Source organism: Micromesistius poutassou (assembly GCF_964030765.1).
Source record: "Micromesistius poutassou genome assembly, contig: SCAFFOLD_5494, whole genome shotgun sequence".
NCBI classification, from domain to species: domain Eukaryota; kingdom Metazoa; phylum Chordata; class Actinopteri; order Gadiformes; family Gadidae; genus Micromesistius; species Micromesistius poutassou.
The window spans coordinates 1-15,851 of record NW_028178481.1 but is presented as its reverse complement, the minus strand read 5'-3'; the positions used below and the strand labels follow the sequence as shown (position 1 = coordinate 15,851).

At 48.3% G+C, this 15,851-nt stretch overlaps 1 protein-coding gene across 1 annotated transcript; it reads left to right on the top strand.

Moving 5' to 3' along the window:
- Positions 1–8,415: 8,415 nt before the first annotated feature.
- Positions 8,416–10,826, top strand: LOC311373709 (complement C1q tumor necrosis factor-related protein 1-like; the record flags this gene model as incomplete). The annotated part of the gene is made up of 3 exons (XM_084490335.1): positions 8,416–8,565; positions 9,043–9,191; positions 10,276–10,826. The coding sequence occupies exons 1-3, from the start codon at positions 8,501–8,503 to the stop codon at positions 10,824–10,826; spliced, it is 765 nt and encodes a 254-aa protein (XP_084346461.1). The 5' UTR covers positions 8,416–8,500.
- Positions 10,827–15,851: the final 5,025 nt, after the last annotated feature.

Genomic DNA, 15,851 nt, shown 5'->3' with positions numbered 1-15,851 from the left:
CCACCCATCCCCACCACCGTCACCACCACCACCGTCACCCCCCCACCACCACCGTCACCACCACCACCACTGTCACCACCACCACTGTCACCACCACCACCACCACCACCACCATCACCACCACCACCCACCACCACCACCACCACCACCACCGTCACCCCCCCACCACCACCACCACCACCGTCACCCCCCCCACCACCACCACCTCCCCTCCCCGTCACACCACCACCACCACCGTCACACCACCACCACCGTCACCCCACCCCACCACCGTCACCCCCCCCACCACCACCACCACCACCCCCGTCACCCCCCCACCACCACCACCTCCACCGTCACCACCACCACCACCACCACCGTCACCACCACCACCGTCACCACCACCACCACCACCACCGTCATCACCACCACCACCACCACCACCACAACCACCACCAGCACCACCACCACCACCGTCACCACCACCGTCACCACCACCACCACCTACCGTCACCACCACCACCACCACCGTCACCACCACTACCACCACCATCCCCACTGTCACCACCACCACCACCGTCACCACCACCACCACCACCGTCACCACCACCACCGTCACCACTACCACCACCACCGTCACCCACCACCGCACCGTCACCCCCCCACCACCGTCACCTCCACCATCACCATCACCACCACCACCACCGTCATCACCACCACCGTCACCTCCACCGTCACCACCACCACCACCACCACCGTCACCACCACCATCACCACCAGCACCACCACCACCACGCACCACCGCCCTCATGGGACACAGCTACTGTAGCCCCCTTGGTCTGGGTAAACCAGCAGTGAGCAGGGCTGACCTGGAGCAGGTGTTAGGTTCCCAGCCTGTAACACCCCCCCCCCCCCGGGCTGACAATAGAGCACCAGACACCGCCCAATGCTATGGTTCGCCCCGCGTTGTGGTCGCAGAGAGACAGCTGCCCACTGAGCGGCTGTCGGTGTTGACGTAGTTCATCAGGCCCGCGCCGTCGCCACCTCACGGTTTCGCTCTGCGTCGGAGGAGCCGAGTGATGCCAGTGGTTTAACGGGGGACGGGCGATGTTGGACGGGGATCTGTTGGGAACTGGAGACAAGGAGCCGCTTGTGAGAGAGAGAGAGAGAAAGAGAGAGAGAGACTCAGAGAGTGAGTGAGAAAGGGTGAGGCGAGTGGTCCTGAGGGAGTGGAAAATATAAAACCTGGGGTGTAAATGTGCAGGGCATGCCAAAGCATAGGCCATGCAGCTGTCTCCTCATTACAGAGAGAGAGAGAGAGAGAGAGAAGAGAGAGAGAGAGAGAGAGAGAGAGAAAGAGATCGGAGAGAGAGAGAGAACGAGAACGAGAGAGAGAGAGAGAGAGAGAGAGAGAGAGAGAGAGAGAGAGAGAGAGAAAGAGAGAGAGAGAGAGAGAGAGAGAGAACGAGAACGAGAGAGAGAAAGAGAGAGAGAGAACGAGAACGAGAGAGAGAGAGAACGAGAACGAGAGAGAGAGAGAGATGAGAGAGAGCATTTCAGGACAAGAGAGAAAGCCATAAAATAGAAAGAGAGAAGAAAAGAGAGAGAGAGACAGACAGACAGAATGGAGGTTAAGGTGACTCTAAACAGTTGGAAACCAAATGGCAGCAGGACCTCTAGGTGACATAACCCAGCCGCATCCCTGTGCAACTTTTCCACGTTTGGTGAGTGTTTCACTGTGGCTGCTGTGGCTCCCCTCTCTCTTTCCCGCCTGCAGCACTTCTGCTGCTCTGTCAGGCCTTCTGCATTCTCGCCGTTGCACGTTATTCATAGTTTTGGCTATCCTTAACGTAACAGGTGAGTGCATGCTAAAATACTTTTGCATCTGTGTGTGTGTGTGTGTGTGTGTGTGTGTGTGTCTGTGCCCATGTGTGAGTGTGTGTGTGTGTGTGTACCCATGTGTGAGTGTGTGTGTGTGTGTGTGTGTGTGTACCCATGTGTGAGTGTGTGTATGTGTGTGTGTGTGCGTGTTTGTGTGTGTGTGTGTGTTGTGGTGTGTGTGTGTGTGTGTGTGTGTGTGTGTGTGTGTGTGTGTGTGTGTGTGTGTGTGTGTGTGTGTGTGTGGGCAGCAATGTGTGTGTTGTGCTTGTGTGTGTGCGTGCGTGTGGGAGGGATAGTGTGAATTGTTACTTGTGGTATGTGATGAGTTGGGTAGATTAAACTGCCTCACAGTTCACCGGGCGATAAGTGCTCACTTTAGCTCAGACGCTATACAGCTTATTAACATTTGAACTCTCTCCACCTCTCCAACGAGACCTTCATTTGACTTCCGCAGCATCTGCTGCCGGCGGTAGGAAGGGAGGGGGGAGTTTGGCGCCGTTGGCCACGTAGGATTTATTTCTTCTAACCTTTAAAAGTTTTTACAACTCTGAATCACAATAAGCAAAACAGAAATAACACAAGCCGTGATATAAGAGGTTTGTTGACTTCTGCCAGTTCAACCCAGGTTTTCTTGAGTGTTTAAGGGGGGTTGTACTTTTCAGGAAATGGCCATATCCTGAAAAGATATAGCCGAAAAGATACACAAACACACACACACACACACACACACACAAAGAGAAATAAATAGCCAATGAGAAATAGCCAATGGTCCGATCAACCACAGATGAATTGCCACCTCAGCTCTCCCCCCCCTGAGGAACTGAAATAGACCCCACAAATATCTCACATACACAGAAACATATAGACCGAAATATACATTGAACCCTAAGGGGCGGGACTTTTCTGTGTGGAGCTTGAACTATGCACTGCTGTAGCGTTTCTACAAGCTCCATGCGTTTTCGCAACGAGTCCGTCTTTACGGAGATAATCCTGAACGCATCAAAGGAAAACAGAGGGGCAAAAAGATAGTATTTCGGCCGTGTGGACGGGGCTTCACGTTCTCCCGGTGTTCATGTAGGTTTACCTACAGGTGCTCAGGTTTTACTCCCGCACAACAAAGAAAAAAACATGCACTTAAATTACTCCCGCCCTGCTCATTACCAAGGCAGAGACATCTGGAGCTGGTTCCCCTCCCTGCCCCGTGGCAGACCCACGGCTCGCAGCCCCCAGAGAGGAAGCAGAGGATGAACTTCCCCGAGCAAATCAATAAGTATATCAAAGAATCGTAATATCATATTTACGCGCCCCCGGTATATATTCATTTACATTTGAGCATTTAGCAGACACTTTTATCGAAAATGACTTACAATAAGGACATTTGTACTTACTAACCCTATTCTATATATATATATATATATATATATATATATATATATATATATATATATATATATAACTCAGCATTTACTGCTTTGTGGTTGTTTTTTGTTTAAGTGGTTGCAGTACATCTACTTGGCTGCCCCTGGTGCTATTGTACGACAGGTACAACAACTTCATGTCATTGTTTACAAAGACGGGCCAGGGGGGGTGTGGAGAGAGTGTGTCTGGCTAAGCCTTGTGGCTTTCACCACACGTCCACACTGGAACAAAACCAGTTACCTGGGTCTGCTGACCACCAGTGGAAGGAACTGGGCCATGAAGGAGGATTTCTGGTCTGTTGGGTGAATGGAGACAGGCACCCACAAATACAAACACAAACGTATGCACACACACACACACATTCACACACACACACACACACACACACACACACACACACACACACACACACGCACACACGCACACACGCACACACACAGGCATGCACACACAGACACACACACACACACACACACACACACACACACAGGCATGCACACACAGACACACACACACACACACACACACACACACACACACACACACACACACACACACACACACACACACAGGCATGCACACACAGACACACACACAGGCATGCACACACAGACACACAGACACACACACACACACACACACACACACACACACACACACACACACACACACACACACACAAAACTAATAATGAGGTGGGCATGATGCTTCCACAGTTTGACAAGCTTGCACAAGAAGATATTAGACACACACAGATAAGGCACACACACACACACACACACACACACACACACACACACACACACACACACACACACACACACACACACACACACACACACACACACACACACACACACACACACACAGACAAATGTTTCCACTTATTAATTATTATGCCAAAGGCTGGTTTCAACATGTGTTCTCTCTATGGGTGAACAGATGTTTGATGAGCAGACCAGCCTCATTTTGGTTAAGTGCTGTAAGCTTCATTAGGTAGAGAAGGGTCCATGGATACAAAAAGAAACTTATATTCTGGCAGCTAGACAATCAACACTTTGCTTTGTCACATTTTTAAATAATTGATACAACTGGCTTTTGAAAATGATGCCTGATTAAAACGAATGAATAAACGTAGGACGTACTCATCACTGGACAATGGGTGAACAACAACTCACGCTCTTTGCTGCCACAGCCGTGATTTCAGTGCTGAATTAAAACCAAATCATGCCATAGGGTTTTGCTGTAGATGCAACCATGGAGCAAATAATGAGTCATACTCAGGCCACAAGACTCGACAGAGTGGGCGCCATTTTGTTTTAGCGATCCTCTATGCATGTGATTTAGTGAATGATGAACAGACATCTCAAACAAGTAAAGCAAAAAATCTAAACATATAGACACATCTAATGAATGTAGAAACAATTTGTTAATTAATTTCTGATGACGCAAATGGGAAGCCTGTCCATGCGTAGTATTTCAACATGTATCCACACGCTTTTGCTCACAATATAACTCGGCTCAAATGCAACAATAAAAGGATAAATATTTTGTAATAAGTATAATGATAACGTAATAATAATGTTATTTTTTCAATCTGACATTTCCAAAAGTACAGATATATGAAGAACTGAAGCCACACCAGGGAGAGTAAGCAAAAAAGTTGAAGGTGATATTCTGAAAATGCAAATAGTGGTACAACCATAAACACACAATGGTATTTAGTATTTTTGTATTAAGTACATTTAGTAGACAAAATACACAGGTTTGTAAACCCGGAAACAGTAACGGATGGTTCACAGTTTGACGCATATAGTGGCTGTTAGTCACACAAGCACCTTGATAGGCAGCCACTGATATCATGGAAAGTTTGATAAGAATTACGATGTGATGACATCATCCCGGAGGCCCATCCCTTATGATGTGTTCTTGCGATTGGCAGTTGCCAGTGAAGCAGAGTCAGTTGAAGCAGAAATGAGGCAGTTCAAAACACGTCGCAGGATTGTGGACTCAAGTGCAGAAACAAAAAACGGCTTGGAACAAAAAGGTCGAGACAAAAAAAAAGATGACGATGGGCAACAAGTCGGAAAAAAACTGCCTGACTCATCTCAAAGCAACCGAGACACAGACTAGACCGGGTTAACGCCGGGACAGGATGATCAGAGAGGGCAAACAAAACGATAGTTATGATGTAGTTATAATAGATAGTTATAATTCTAGTTCTATGATTGTAGGCTACGCTGTCTATGGGCTGTTCCCGTGTGCGGACCAGCCCATAAGGCGAAGCCTAGACTAGACGGTGTATGGGCCCGACAATGAAATAGAACCAAAGGCTTGAACACACAGGAGGAAACCATAAACAATCAACACAGGTGGAACACACTCTCAGCTAATGAGATTAAAGGATGTCAGGGTGGAAGAAACCGAAACTACACAAAGGTTAAACAGAGTGGTTCAAACGGTGACAAGATGTATGTCTTACCCTGAGATAACATACAGCACATCGACAAGGACTTCTGTAGGGGGGGGATGGAGGGGGGGGAGGTCACAAGGAAGTTAAGCACACGCTGAGCAGAACGCTTTGATTCTTGGACGTCTGGACTTTGGGCAGCCATGCTTGTCTTCAAAGCCCAACGTGTTCATTGACTGTCTCATTACGCCGCCGCTCGGTCAGCAGAAGAGATCCGCTTTGTGTGGGGGGAGGGGTGGGGTGAGGGGGGGGGGGGGGGGGGGGGGGTTGTTGTGTGTTTGAGCAGGGTGTTAGGGTTAGTAGTAGGTTGAGTAACGGGTGAGTAGTGGGTGAGTAACGGGTGAGTAGCGGGTGAGTAGTGGGTGAGTAGTGGGTGAGTAGTGGGTGAGTAGTGGGTGAGTAACGGGTGAGTAGTGGGTGAGTAGTGGGTGAGTAGTGGGTGAGTAACGGGTGAGTAGCGGGTGAGTAACGGGTGAGTAGTGGGTGAGTAACGGGTGAGTAGTGGGTGAGTAGTGGGTGAGTAGTGGGTGAGTAACGGGTGAGTAACGGGTGAGTAGTGGGTGAGTAACGGGTGAGTAGTGGGTGAGTAGTGGGTGAGTAGTGGGTGAGTAGCGGGTGAGTAGTGGGTGAGTAGTGGGTGAGTAACGGGTGAGTAGTGGGTGAGTAGTGGGTGAGTAACGGGTGAGTAACGGGTGAGTAGCGGGTGAGTAGTGGGTGAGTAGTGGGTGAGTAACGGGTGAGTAGTGGGTGAGTAGTGGGTGAGTAACGGGTGAGTAGTGGGTGAGTAGTGGGTGAGTAACGGGTGAGTAACGGGTGAGTAGCGGGTGAGTGGTGGGTGAGTGGTGGCTGTGTTGTGGGGCAGCATATCAGGATAATAAGACTCCTTTGTATTCTGGGGCCTTCTCTTCCCGGACGTCTTCCCGGAGCAAGAGGTCAAACTCAAAGGCTTGGAAGCACTGAGAGGAATCTCTAATCCCCCGCTAATCCCATGTTTGCATCCAGACAGACCTCTGATCCCCCTAAACGTTGACTCGTTGAACGCTGTCGGACGGACAGACGGACGGACGGAGAGACGGACGGCGCCAGAGCAAGACGTGGAGAAAAATTGAAAGAGAGAAACAGAGAAGGAATGAAAGAAAGAAAGAAAGAAAGAAGGAAGATGAAAGGAGGACAGATTGAGTGGCGATAGGGTGATTGTCATCGGGTTAATCAAGCTGTGGCTACAATCAGGGCCGATAATGGCGGCCCCCTTGTCCGGCAGAAGGGGCTTTGTGGAAGACAAACACAGGGGCCCTTAGTTTGATTATAGTGGTGCCTCTGATGCTAAACAGCCAACTTCCTGTCGCTCCGATTTCAGACGTGGTCATTAGTTTGAATTGCGTTAGCACTTTGAGTATTTGTATTTGATTTATGGTTCTACTCAGAAATCCGCCTCCCATTCCCGTATGTTGCGTAGTTTCACGTTAGTATCATAATAACGATGGTCTCGTTTCGTCCCGTCGTTTTGCCGTAATGGCCGTGAGCAGGCGTCTACGTAGCTGAGTGGTCTTAAATCTGGAGAGCCTTCATTAACCTGGAGACAATTACACGTGTAGGAGTAAACCGTTAATCCACTGTATAATTAGGATGACCTGTGTTGCAGTAAACTCATAGATCTGAATTGATTAACCTTTATGTGTGCGTGCTCTTATAGTGTCAAATGGCAGGAATATGTATTTTGCAACATCTGTAATAAGACCTTTGTCCTAGTAAAAACAAACAATATTATTCACACCAGTTAGCAGTAAAAGGTTATTACAACACAAGGTTATTATAATACAAATGTGATCCTTAAAGTTGGATGTGTGAATCGTCATTTCAGGCTTCATATATGTTGGAGGGGAAACAACTTATTGTAGTAAAAATTGCATGTAAAAGTAATACATCGGCTTCAGTTTTGGTCGATCTTGTAATAGAGAGCGAGCGAATGTCTGACTGTTGCTTTTGGACTTTCCCTCCAGTATGACAGCCCGACACGAAGCAACAACGTTACTGTTACTCTGCGTGGCGTCAAGTCTTTTCACAACGTGCCACGGATTGCTGTCAGATGTTTCACCGCATCCTGCTCAGCGCTGATGAGTTTGGTCTTGGAGCTAAATGAATTCCCTGCTTCCAGCACCGAACCGCACGGAGGAGGAGGAGGCTGCCATTCAACTCTGACTGACATTCAAATAAAACAGATCATATTCCGATGTTTCCAAAAGGTGTTCACGTCAGATCCTGGCCGCTCCGTCGGAGAGCCTGTCCTAGTATAAGCACAGACAGCAAAGTGTTTTGTCTACAGTCTAAATTCACCGTCCAATTCCACCCTAGTAGTGCTCTCCAGCTACGGCGGCCGCAGAGCTGGTGGCTACAAGAAGGCCGCAAAACTTCTTGCTTCAACGCGGCCCCCTGTAAACGCCTGTTTACTGACCGTGGCTGTGCATCTATTTATTAGATATATATATATATATATATATATATATATATATATATATATAAAACTCAGGCTTGAGTATCAAAGCTTCACTCACTTCACAGCCATTTGTTTTCTTTCTAACACGTGTGTGTGTGTGTGTGTGTGTGTGTGTGTGTCCTTGTGTGCCGTGGCAGATGAAGGTGATGTGTGTGTGGGCCGTGCTGCTCTGCCTGGGTCCGTGGCCGGCGGCCCTCGCGTACCGGACCCCCTTGGACCAAGGACCAGCGGAGTCTGAGCAGAGGGGTCCGGGCAGGATGGAGCCCAGGGGCCGCCCGGCGGACCGCTACCCCAGAGAGGAGGGGGCGGCGTGGGACGGCGGGTACGTCGACCCGGGGGCTCCGTGTGTGTGGAAAACCAAGGAGGGAACTCAACGACCTGAGGGTTCGCGTTCAGACAGGGAGCCGCACGTGGTTGTGCTGCAGAAAAGTCTCGGACGACATCGGGTTTTTCCGACATCATCATCATAACACTATTTTAGGTCGAAGAGTAAACAGGATCCAGGGGAAAAACCGCAGACCCCTAATACGGCTGACGTGTAGCTCATTATCTGCACGCGCGCTCTCTCTCACACACACAGCCAGCCGTTGTACTAACCAAACTAAGCCTTGTGGAAACAGCGACAGGCACCAAACAAAACGTCACAAACACGTAACGTGAATTAACAAGCTACGATCGAGCCCATCTGGTCCGCGTTGAACCTCGTTTACAAACGACTTTCAACTAAAAGCGGAGAGCGAGCACACAGTGAGGAGGTTAACGGCCGGGGTGCTTTTTTTGTGAAATGGATCTTCCGCAGGCAGAGGTCGTCCAGGGAGTGTCGCCGATGCTGCGACCCCAGAGAGGACCCCCCCCCGTCGGGCTACAGCGGCCAGAGCTACCCCCAGCTCCACCCGCCCCCGCCCGAGTACAAAGTGGTGCCCCAGATCAACATTACCATACTCAAAGGTTCACTCAATAATAGCATGCTTTCATTGCATAAACAAACACATGCAGCCCCCCCACACACACAATAACACACACACACAGACACACACACACACACACACACGCGCACACACACAAACACACACATCTGGTGTTTATTGCGGGGTTTCAGAGCGAGGCCGGTGGAGGTGTGCCTCCTGCCCGCTGGGGAAATGAAGAAGATTTGAGGGCTTTTAAGGAAGAAACAAATAAAAGCGTGGGTTAGTTGGTGTCCGTGGGGGGGGGGGGGGGACGATTTCGATGTGAATGTGGGGTTCGGCTTCGCTGGAGCGCAACACATTGCCCGCAGCGATCCCGACCGCGGCAATTAACTGTGTTTTAGCAAAAACCCAGCGTAATGTGAGTCAGGCACTGGGAGTCACTGGGAGCCGAGTGGGCGCGGCGGATGTCTGAGGGTCCCCGTGAAGTACGCGACAATAACACTTTTGGTTAGCACACTATAGAGTAGACACACAGTAGTGTAACCACAAGCACACATACCTCGACCAAAACTACAAGCGCTGTAACTACAAAGCACTCATGACCACAACAGCTCCTTTCGACCAGGCTTCACCTGAAACCGTTTTCCCAACCTCCCTCCAGGGTTGTGCAAGTTCACATTTCACGTGAACTAGTATAAAGTTCAGCTCATACTAAATAAAATTAATAAGTTCACCAATTCAGTTTTGAACTAGTTCATGTTCAGTTCATTCATTTTAGAAACCGAAGAATAACTGTGGGAGTGAGTATTCTGTGCGTATCTTTTTAAAATTAATCCTCTCCATTACCAGCTGCCCATCACTACAATCTCAGATTGTTGTGGATATTATTTGTACACCTGTTTCATTCATCACAACTAAGGCAGCAACTCTATTTCATAATCATGTCATCTAAGCGTCAATTCAGAACGTCACAAAATCTGAACTAGTTCAAGTTCAAGTTCTTTAGGCAAAAATACGTTAAGTTCAGTTCAAAGTTCATAGCAAAAATGAACTTATTCAATGAACTAGTTCTTTTGAACTAGTTCATGCACAACATGCTGACTCTCTCTCTGCCTTTTTCGCAGGTGAGAAGGGGGACCACGGCGAGAGGGGACACCTGGGCAAACCGGGGAAAAGCGGGCTGACGGGCCCCCAGGGGCCCTCTGGTTACAAGGGCTCCAAGGGCAGCCTGGGCCAGCCGGGGGAGGCCTGCAAGTCGCACTACGCCGCCTTCTCCGTGGGCCGCAAGAAGGCCCTCCACTCCAGCGACTACTACCAGACGCTGGTGTTCGACACGGAGCTGGTCAACCTCTACGGACACTTCAACATGTTCACCGGCAAGTTCTACTGCTACGTCCCGGGCGTCTACTACTTCAGCCTGAACGTGCACACGTGGAACCAGAAGGAGACGTACGTGCACGTCATGCACAACGAGCGCGAGGCGGTGATCCTGTACGCGCAGCCCAGCGACCGCTCCGTCATGCAGAGCCAGAGCCTGATGCTGGCGCTGGAGACCCACGACCAGGTGTGGGTGCGCCTGTTCAAGGGGGAGCGGGAGAACGCCGTGTTCAGCGATGACTTTGACACCTACATCACCTTCAACGGACACCTCATCAAACACAAGAGCGAGCTGTAGGGGGGTCTGGGGTGTGTGCGTGCGTGTGTGTGTGTGTCTGTAGTTGTGTGTGTGTGTCTGTGTGTGTGTGTGTGTGTGTGTGTCTGTAGTTGTGTGTGTGTGTGTGTGTCTGTAGTTGTGTGTGTGTGTGTGTGTGTGTGTGTGTGTGTGTGTGTGTGCATGTGTGTGTCTGTAGTTGTATGTGTGTGTGTGTGTGTGTGTGTGTGTGTGTGTGTGTGCATGTGTGTGTGCATGTCTGTAGTTGTATGTGTGTGTGTGTGTGTGGGTGTATGCATGTGTGTGCCTGTACTTTTGCGTGTACGTCTGTGTGTGTGTGTGTGAGTGCGTGTGAGTGTGTATGCATGTGTGTGCCTGTACTTTTGCGTGTATGTCTGTCTGTGTGTGTGTGTGTGTATGTCTATATGTGTGTGTGTGTGTGTGTGTGTGTGTGTGTGTGTGTGTGTGTGTGTGTGTGTGTGTGTGTGTGTGTGTGGAGTGGGGACGGGGCGACAGCAGCTAGACACACAGGCTGTGTGAAGAGCCAGAGGACAGCAGTGCATCATGGGAAGCCTTTGTCAGAGCATCGCTGTGACCTCGATCGACCGGCCGGCCCGCTGGACCCTCAACTGTCCGAAGTGACTCAACTCAACCCATGGACCCGCAATTGGGTTTATCTGGGGAGCGTTGGCAGCAGCAGCAGCAGCGTTATGTCTGGGTGGGAGAGGCGTGGCGGGGGCAAAAGTCTGCTGTGACATACACCTGGCCCTGGTCTAGAGCAAAACTCGATAATAAGACCAGGCCGTCAGCATTCTGGATGGATGGGTATGGGTTTGGATATTTGTCTCATTGATTGACGAGACTCTCGACGAGAGGTTTATATTCGTGTTTTTATTTGATGTTCTTGTTTTGTACTTTTTATACGGTGACTTGCTTAGCAGAAACCAAGTCCTCTTGCCTCTAGTATCGTGTCACTAAACATTATTTTTTGTTTTGATATTTTACGTTGTGTGCATTGCTTGCCGGGTCAGTCAGCATATACAGTGTATTAAACATATCAACTGTCCTTCAGGTGCTAGTATGAATAAATATCAATAAAACAGGATTAGATGAACACCTATGATTGATGACAGGACATCAGGTATTCATAGATATTAATGAAAGGGGATATTTCATATTTGTAATGTTGCGCAGCTAATTTTGAAATGAGCGTTTCTGGCAATCTGCATTCATATGGAACTCCACAGCCACACTGTTGTGAACTAGTTTCCATCTGTCGCCACTAGGACAACGGTTCTCAGGACATATCATACGTCCGTGCTGGCAGCGCATATGGCTTACAGCAGGGAATCTGACACTTCCCGTCTCGCTGTATTTTGGACATCTTTACACGTAGGCCTACAACACATTAAAAAGCAAACAGTCTGGATGTGACGTAAACTTCCTGCTTCATGTGTGCTCTTTGTTTTTTTTTAATCTGAGTTCTTAGTTCTTAGTTTTATAAATCAATTGAGATGTTTTAACAACAAGGTAGATGATAAGCACCATCATGTAATCTGTATTCCTCCCGCTGTAACAATTAAATTGCTGCGATTCCCAGCGATGAACAGGGAACTCAAATTAATTCCTGCTTTTAGTCTACATTGTGGATTAAAACCCCGGAACAGGTGCATTAAAGAATAAACAAAGAGATTTCCCTGAATCCCCCTAAACTTTTGCACATAACATTACATAATTTCTTTCTCGGGGGGTGTGCAAGAAAAGCGTCACACACACACACACACACACGCACCCGCACGCACACGCACACGCACACGCAACGACGTGAGAAAAGCACAACAGAGAATGCGAATGTTAAATTACACGTTTTGTCTCGCCAATTTAAAGAAGCACCGGCACAGACCGAGATATTGTTTTGCTGCCAGTCGGCCTGCTTTGAACACCATCGGTCACAACGAATGTCTCGTGGAGCCTTTGATGCCGTTGTGTATCTGGACGGCAGCCTTTCAGAGGCAAGCGTCCCGGGGGGGGGAAACGGTTTCAAACCGCCGCTTCAAACCCATAGGCCCCCTTACTTATTCTCCACAATGGCGATATTGTTAAGTCCCTTTAATATGAAGATTATGAAAACAAGAACATTTACATAGAAGGGGAAGAAACAAGGGAGGGGAAACAGAGGGAGGGAGAACCGCTTGACAGTTAAGAGACGTTGCAGCACAGATCCGCGCCTATGTTCGTTACCCTGTCTGTTCTGCTATGTTGCTGTTGTTTCGTTTGTTCGGATTTCTGTGTGCATTGCTCGAAATGGATATGGATCATATCCAATGTTAAAATAAACAAACATGTCCTTCAGGGAACGTGGCTCAATGTGTTGGGAGAACTGAGAAGATCGGGAGAATCTGTTTTTGAGTGTGCCAGTGTCTTTGTTTTTGCGTGTCTTGGAGTTGTTGGGTGTGTCTGTTTGTTCGTCGCTGTTGCAGATGAAATGTGACTTGGCCAAGCGTGCTACAGAAGAACAGCTGAAAAGTGACTTGGCCACCAGCCTTCCACAGCAGAACTTGCCATGAAAAGAGGAGCTATAATCGGTTACTCCAAGTAAAGCCCTAGCCTCCGAACACCAAAGGCTCTCTGGCAGTTTATCCTTGATCGGTTTATCTGTTAATGCCTGTTCATCTATTTTTCTTACTATCTGTATTGGTTTTCAATCACAAACCATCGGTTCCAATGCAATACATACAAAGAAGAGACAAGGAAGTACTCGGGTCTACCACACATCCACATGCACTACACAAACACAGAACACAATGGATAGTCACTCAGCAACATGCTGTACAGTATAGCTGTAAATCACTGTCTACCGGCGCCCTCTAGCGGTGGTCTTTATTCAGCACTTGACAGGACGCATAGATAAAGCAAAAACGATCGAAAGAGTTGCGTCAAACACATTCCACATCCACGTAAAGACACAATGTCTACTATCACCTTCTGGTGTACAAAAGTAGTATAATTCTAGCAACATTTTTTGCAGCTATAGTAGGCCTATCTGTGGATATATAGGCCTATTCTTGGAAAATGCATGATTATATCGGTTATGATGACGGTATAATTATTTTTTCTCACAAGCGTCAGACAATGATTTCATTATATATTATTATTATATCATTATATATATTATTTCATTATAATATTGTCATGTACATCGCCGGATTAAGAGTGTGATCGCCTCCTTGAAGGAAGTCTTGTGAAGCTATGAAGACTTTTGTAGTTTCTCACCACGAGGAAAGTATAGGAGGCTAGGCTTTAGGGGTCAAGGTCATGGACTCCAGGTGGAGTATATAAACGAGATCTGAGAAAGAGACGACGCGCTGTCTGTGTGGTGAGAGTTAACCAGCAGAAGCCCCTGACATCGGCAAGAAATCTGCCAGCTTGGATGAGGTGATCCGCGTCTAACAGACCCCGATACCGGCATCAGCAACTCTCGGTTATGGTGTTGACCGCATCGCTCACGTGACACCACCGTCCTCAGCTTCCTATACCTCCTACAGCGCTTCATTATCTTAATTATGGACCCACACGCATTAGCCTTGATGGGCCCAGGAGTGCCTTAGAAAAAAGGCTTTAAAGACTGATGGAACCAATGTATTCCTGCAGCACTACACATTCAGCTAATTCTTTAGGATAATGTGCTGAAATAGGCAGACTAAGACACTCTGAAGCGTTTTTTAACCCAGTACCGGTTACATTATTATATTATTGAACCTAATGGAGGCTGTGCTGATGTAAGGTATTCGACTCTATGAATCCCACTTATGAATAAGAAATAAGAAATCACATCGATTATTCTTTACATTTCAACTGAATAAGAACATGGCGAAAAAAAGCCAGCATGGAGAATATACCCTACACTATAATTCTTATCGAGACAATAAGTGAATACTCCAATAGAAGGGTAGCGCCTGTGGATGTTGGCTGATAAAGTCCGAGAAGACAGCATCCGGCGATAAGGGGAAAATAATAGTTCTACCTATCAGCTAATTAACTAAATAACTAATGAGACATTAGTATGGTGAAGCATATCATCCCCGGCCCAAGAGCATGAGAAGAAATGTCTCTATTTTTTCATTCTCCCTACGATCCAAAGTCCGGATTCCTTCTCCCAGTTCACACACATGGCCACACGGTGGCAGCCTCGGCCCTGTTTTGATCCCGACCGGCTTGCCGCTGAAACAGGACTAAGTGGGGTTGTTGCAGAGAGAGGGCAGGAAGAGCCATGTTCGGATCAACCAAACATTATTGGAAACATTAATAACTGACACTCTAGGGCTTGGATGACTGTGGAGGTAGTCGGTTAGAAATAAAGATATCAAATGAGTGCGTATGAAACGTAACAATCTCGCTTTTTTTTTTTCTTTACGAGAACGCCTGTAAGCAATGCAACAATTCATGTCTTCTGGTGGTACATCTCAGGTCCACTGGAGCAACCACCAAATGCAAATGTAGCGCTCAAAGCTAAAGCAGTAATGAAGACAGTATTTAAAGGGTAAGTCAGCTGAAAAGACACATCCCTGAACTTACTCGGCTCATCTGGTGTTTTATAAAAAAGACAACCGATGCTGCGTCACTTTTACTTTCAAACCAAAAGCCACGGCGAAGAATCAAAATCAAAATCGAATCTAATGAGATCCCCCATAAAATCCAATCACACACCCAATCGAAACCCTTAAAAGCAACCGCCAAGGTTTTGTCAACGTCGGGTTGAGTTGATCGCCGCGCTGATAAACGTGACGAGCCGCCGACTTTGATGATCCCGTCAGCGTTTCTCGGCGGGCGCGCGTCAGCTCAGGGTCGCCTGTTCGGCGCTGATCCACCTGATGGGCCGGCGGCGCCTCATCTCCGCGCTCCGCCGTTAAAGCCGGGGGAGAACGGCGGCGGGCAGAGCGGCAGACGACGAGTCATCTCTCGGGTCCCCCGGGGGTGAGGGCCCGTGTGCGCCATGAAGTGCAGCCATCAAAGAGACGGCGATGCGGTGCCCGTATGCGGATGGCCTAC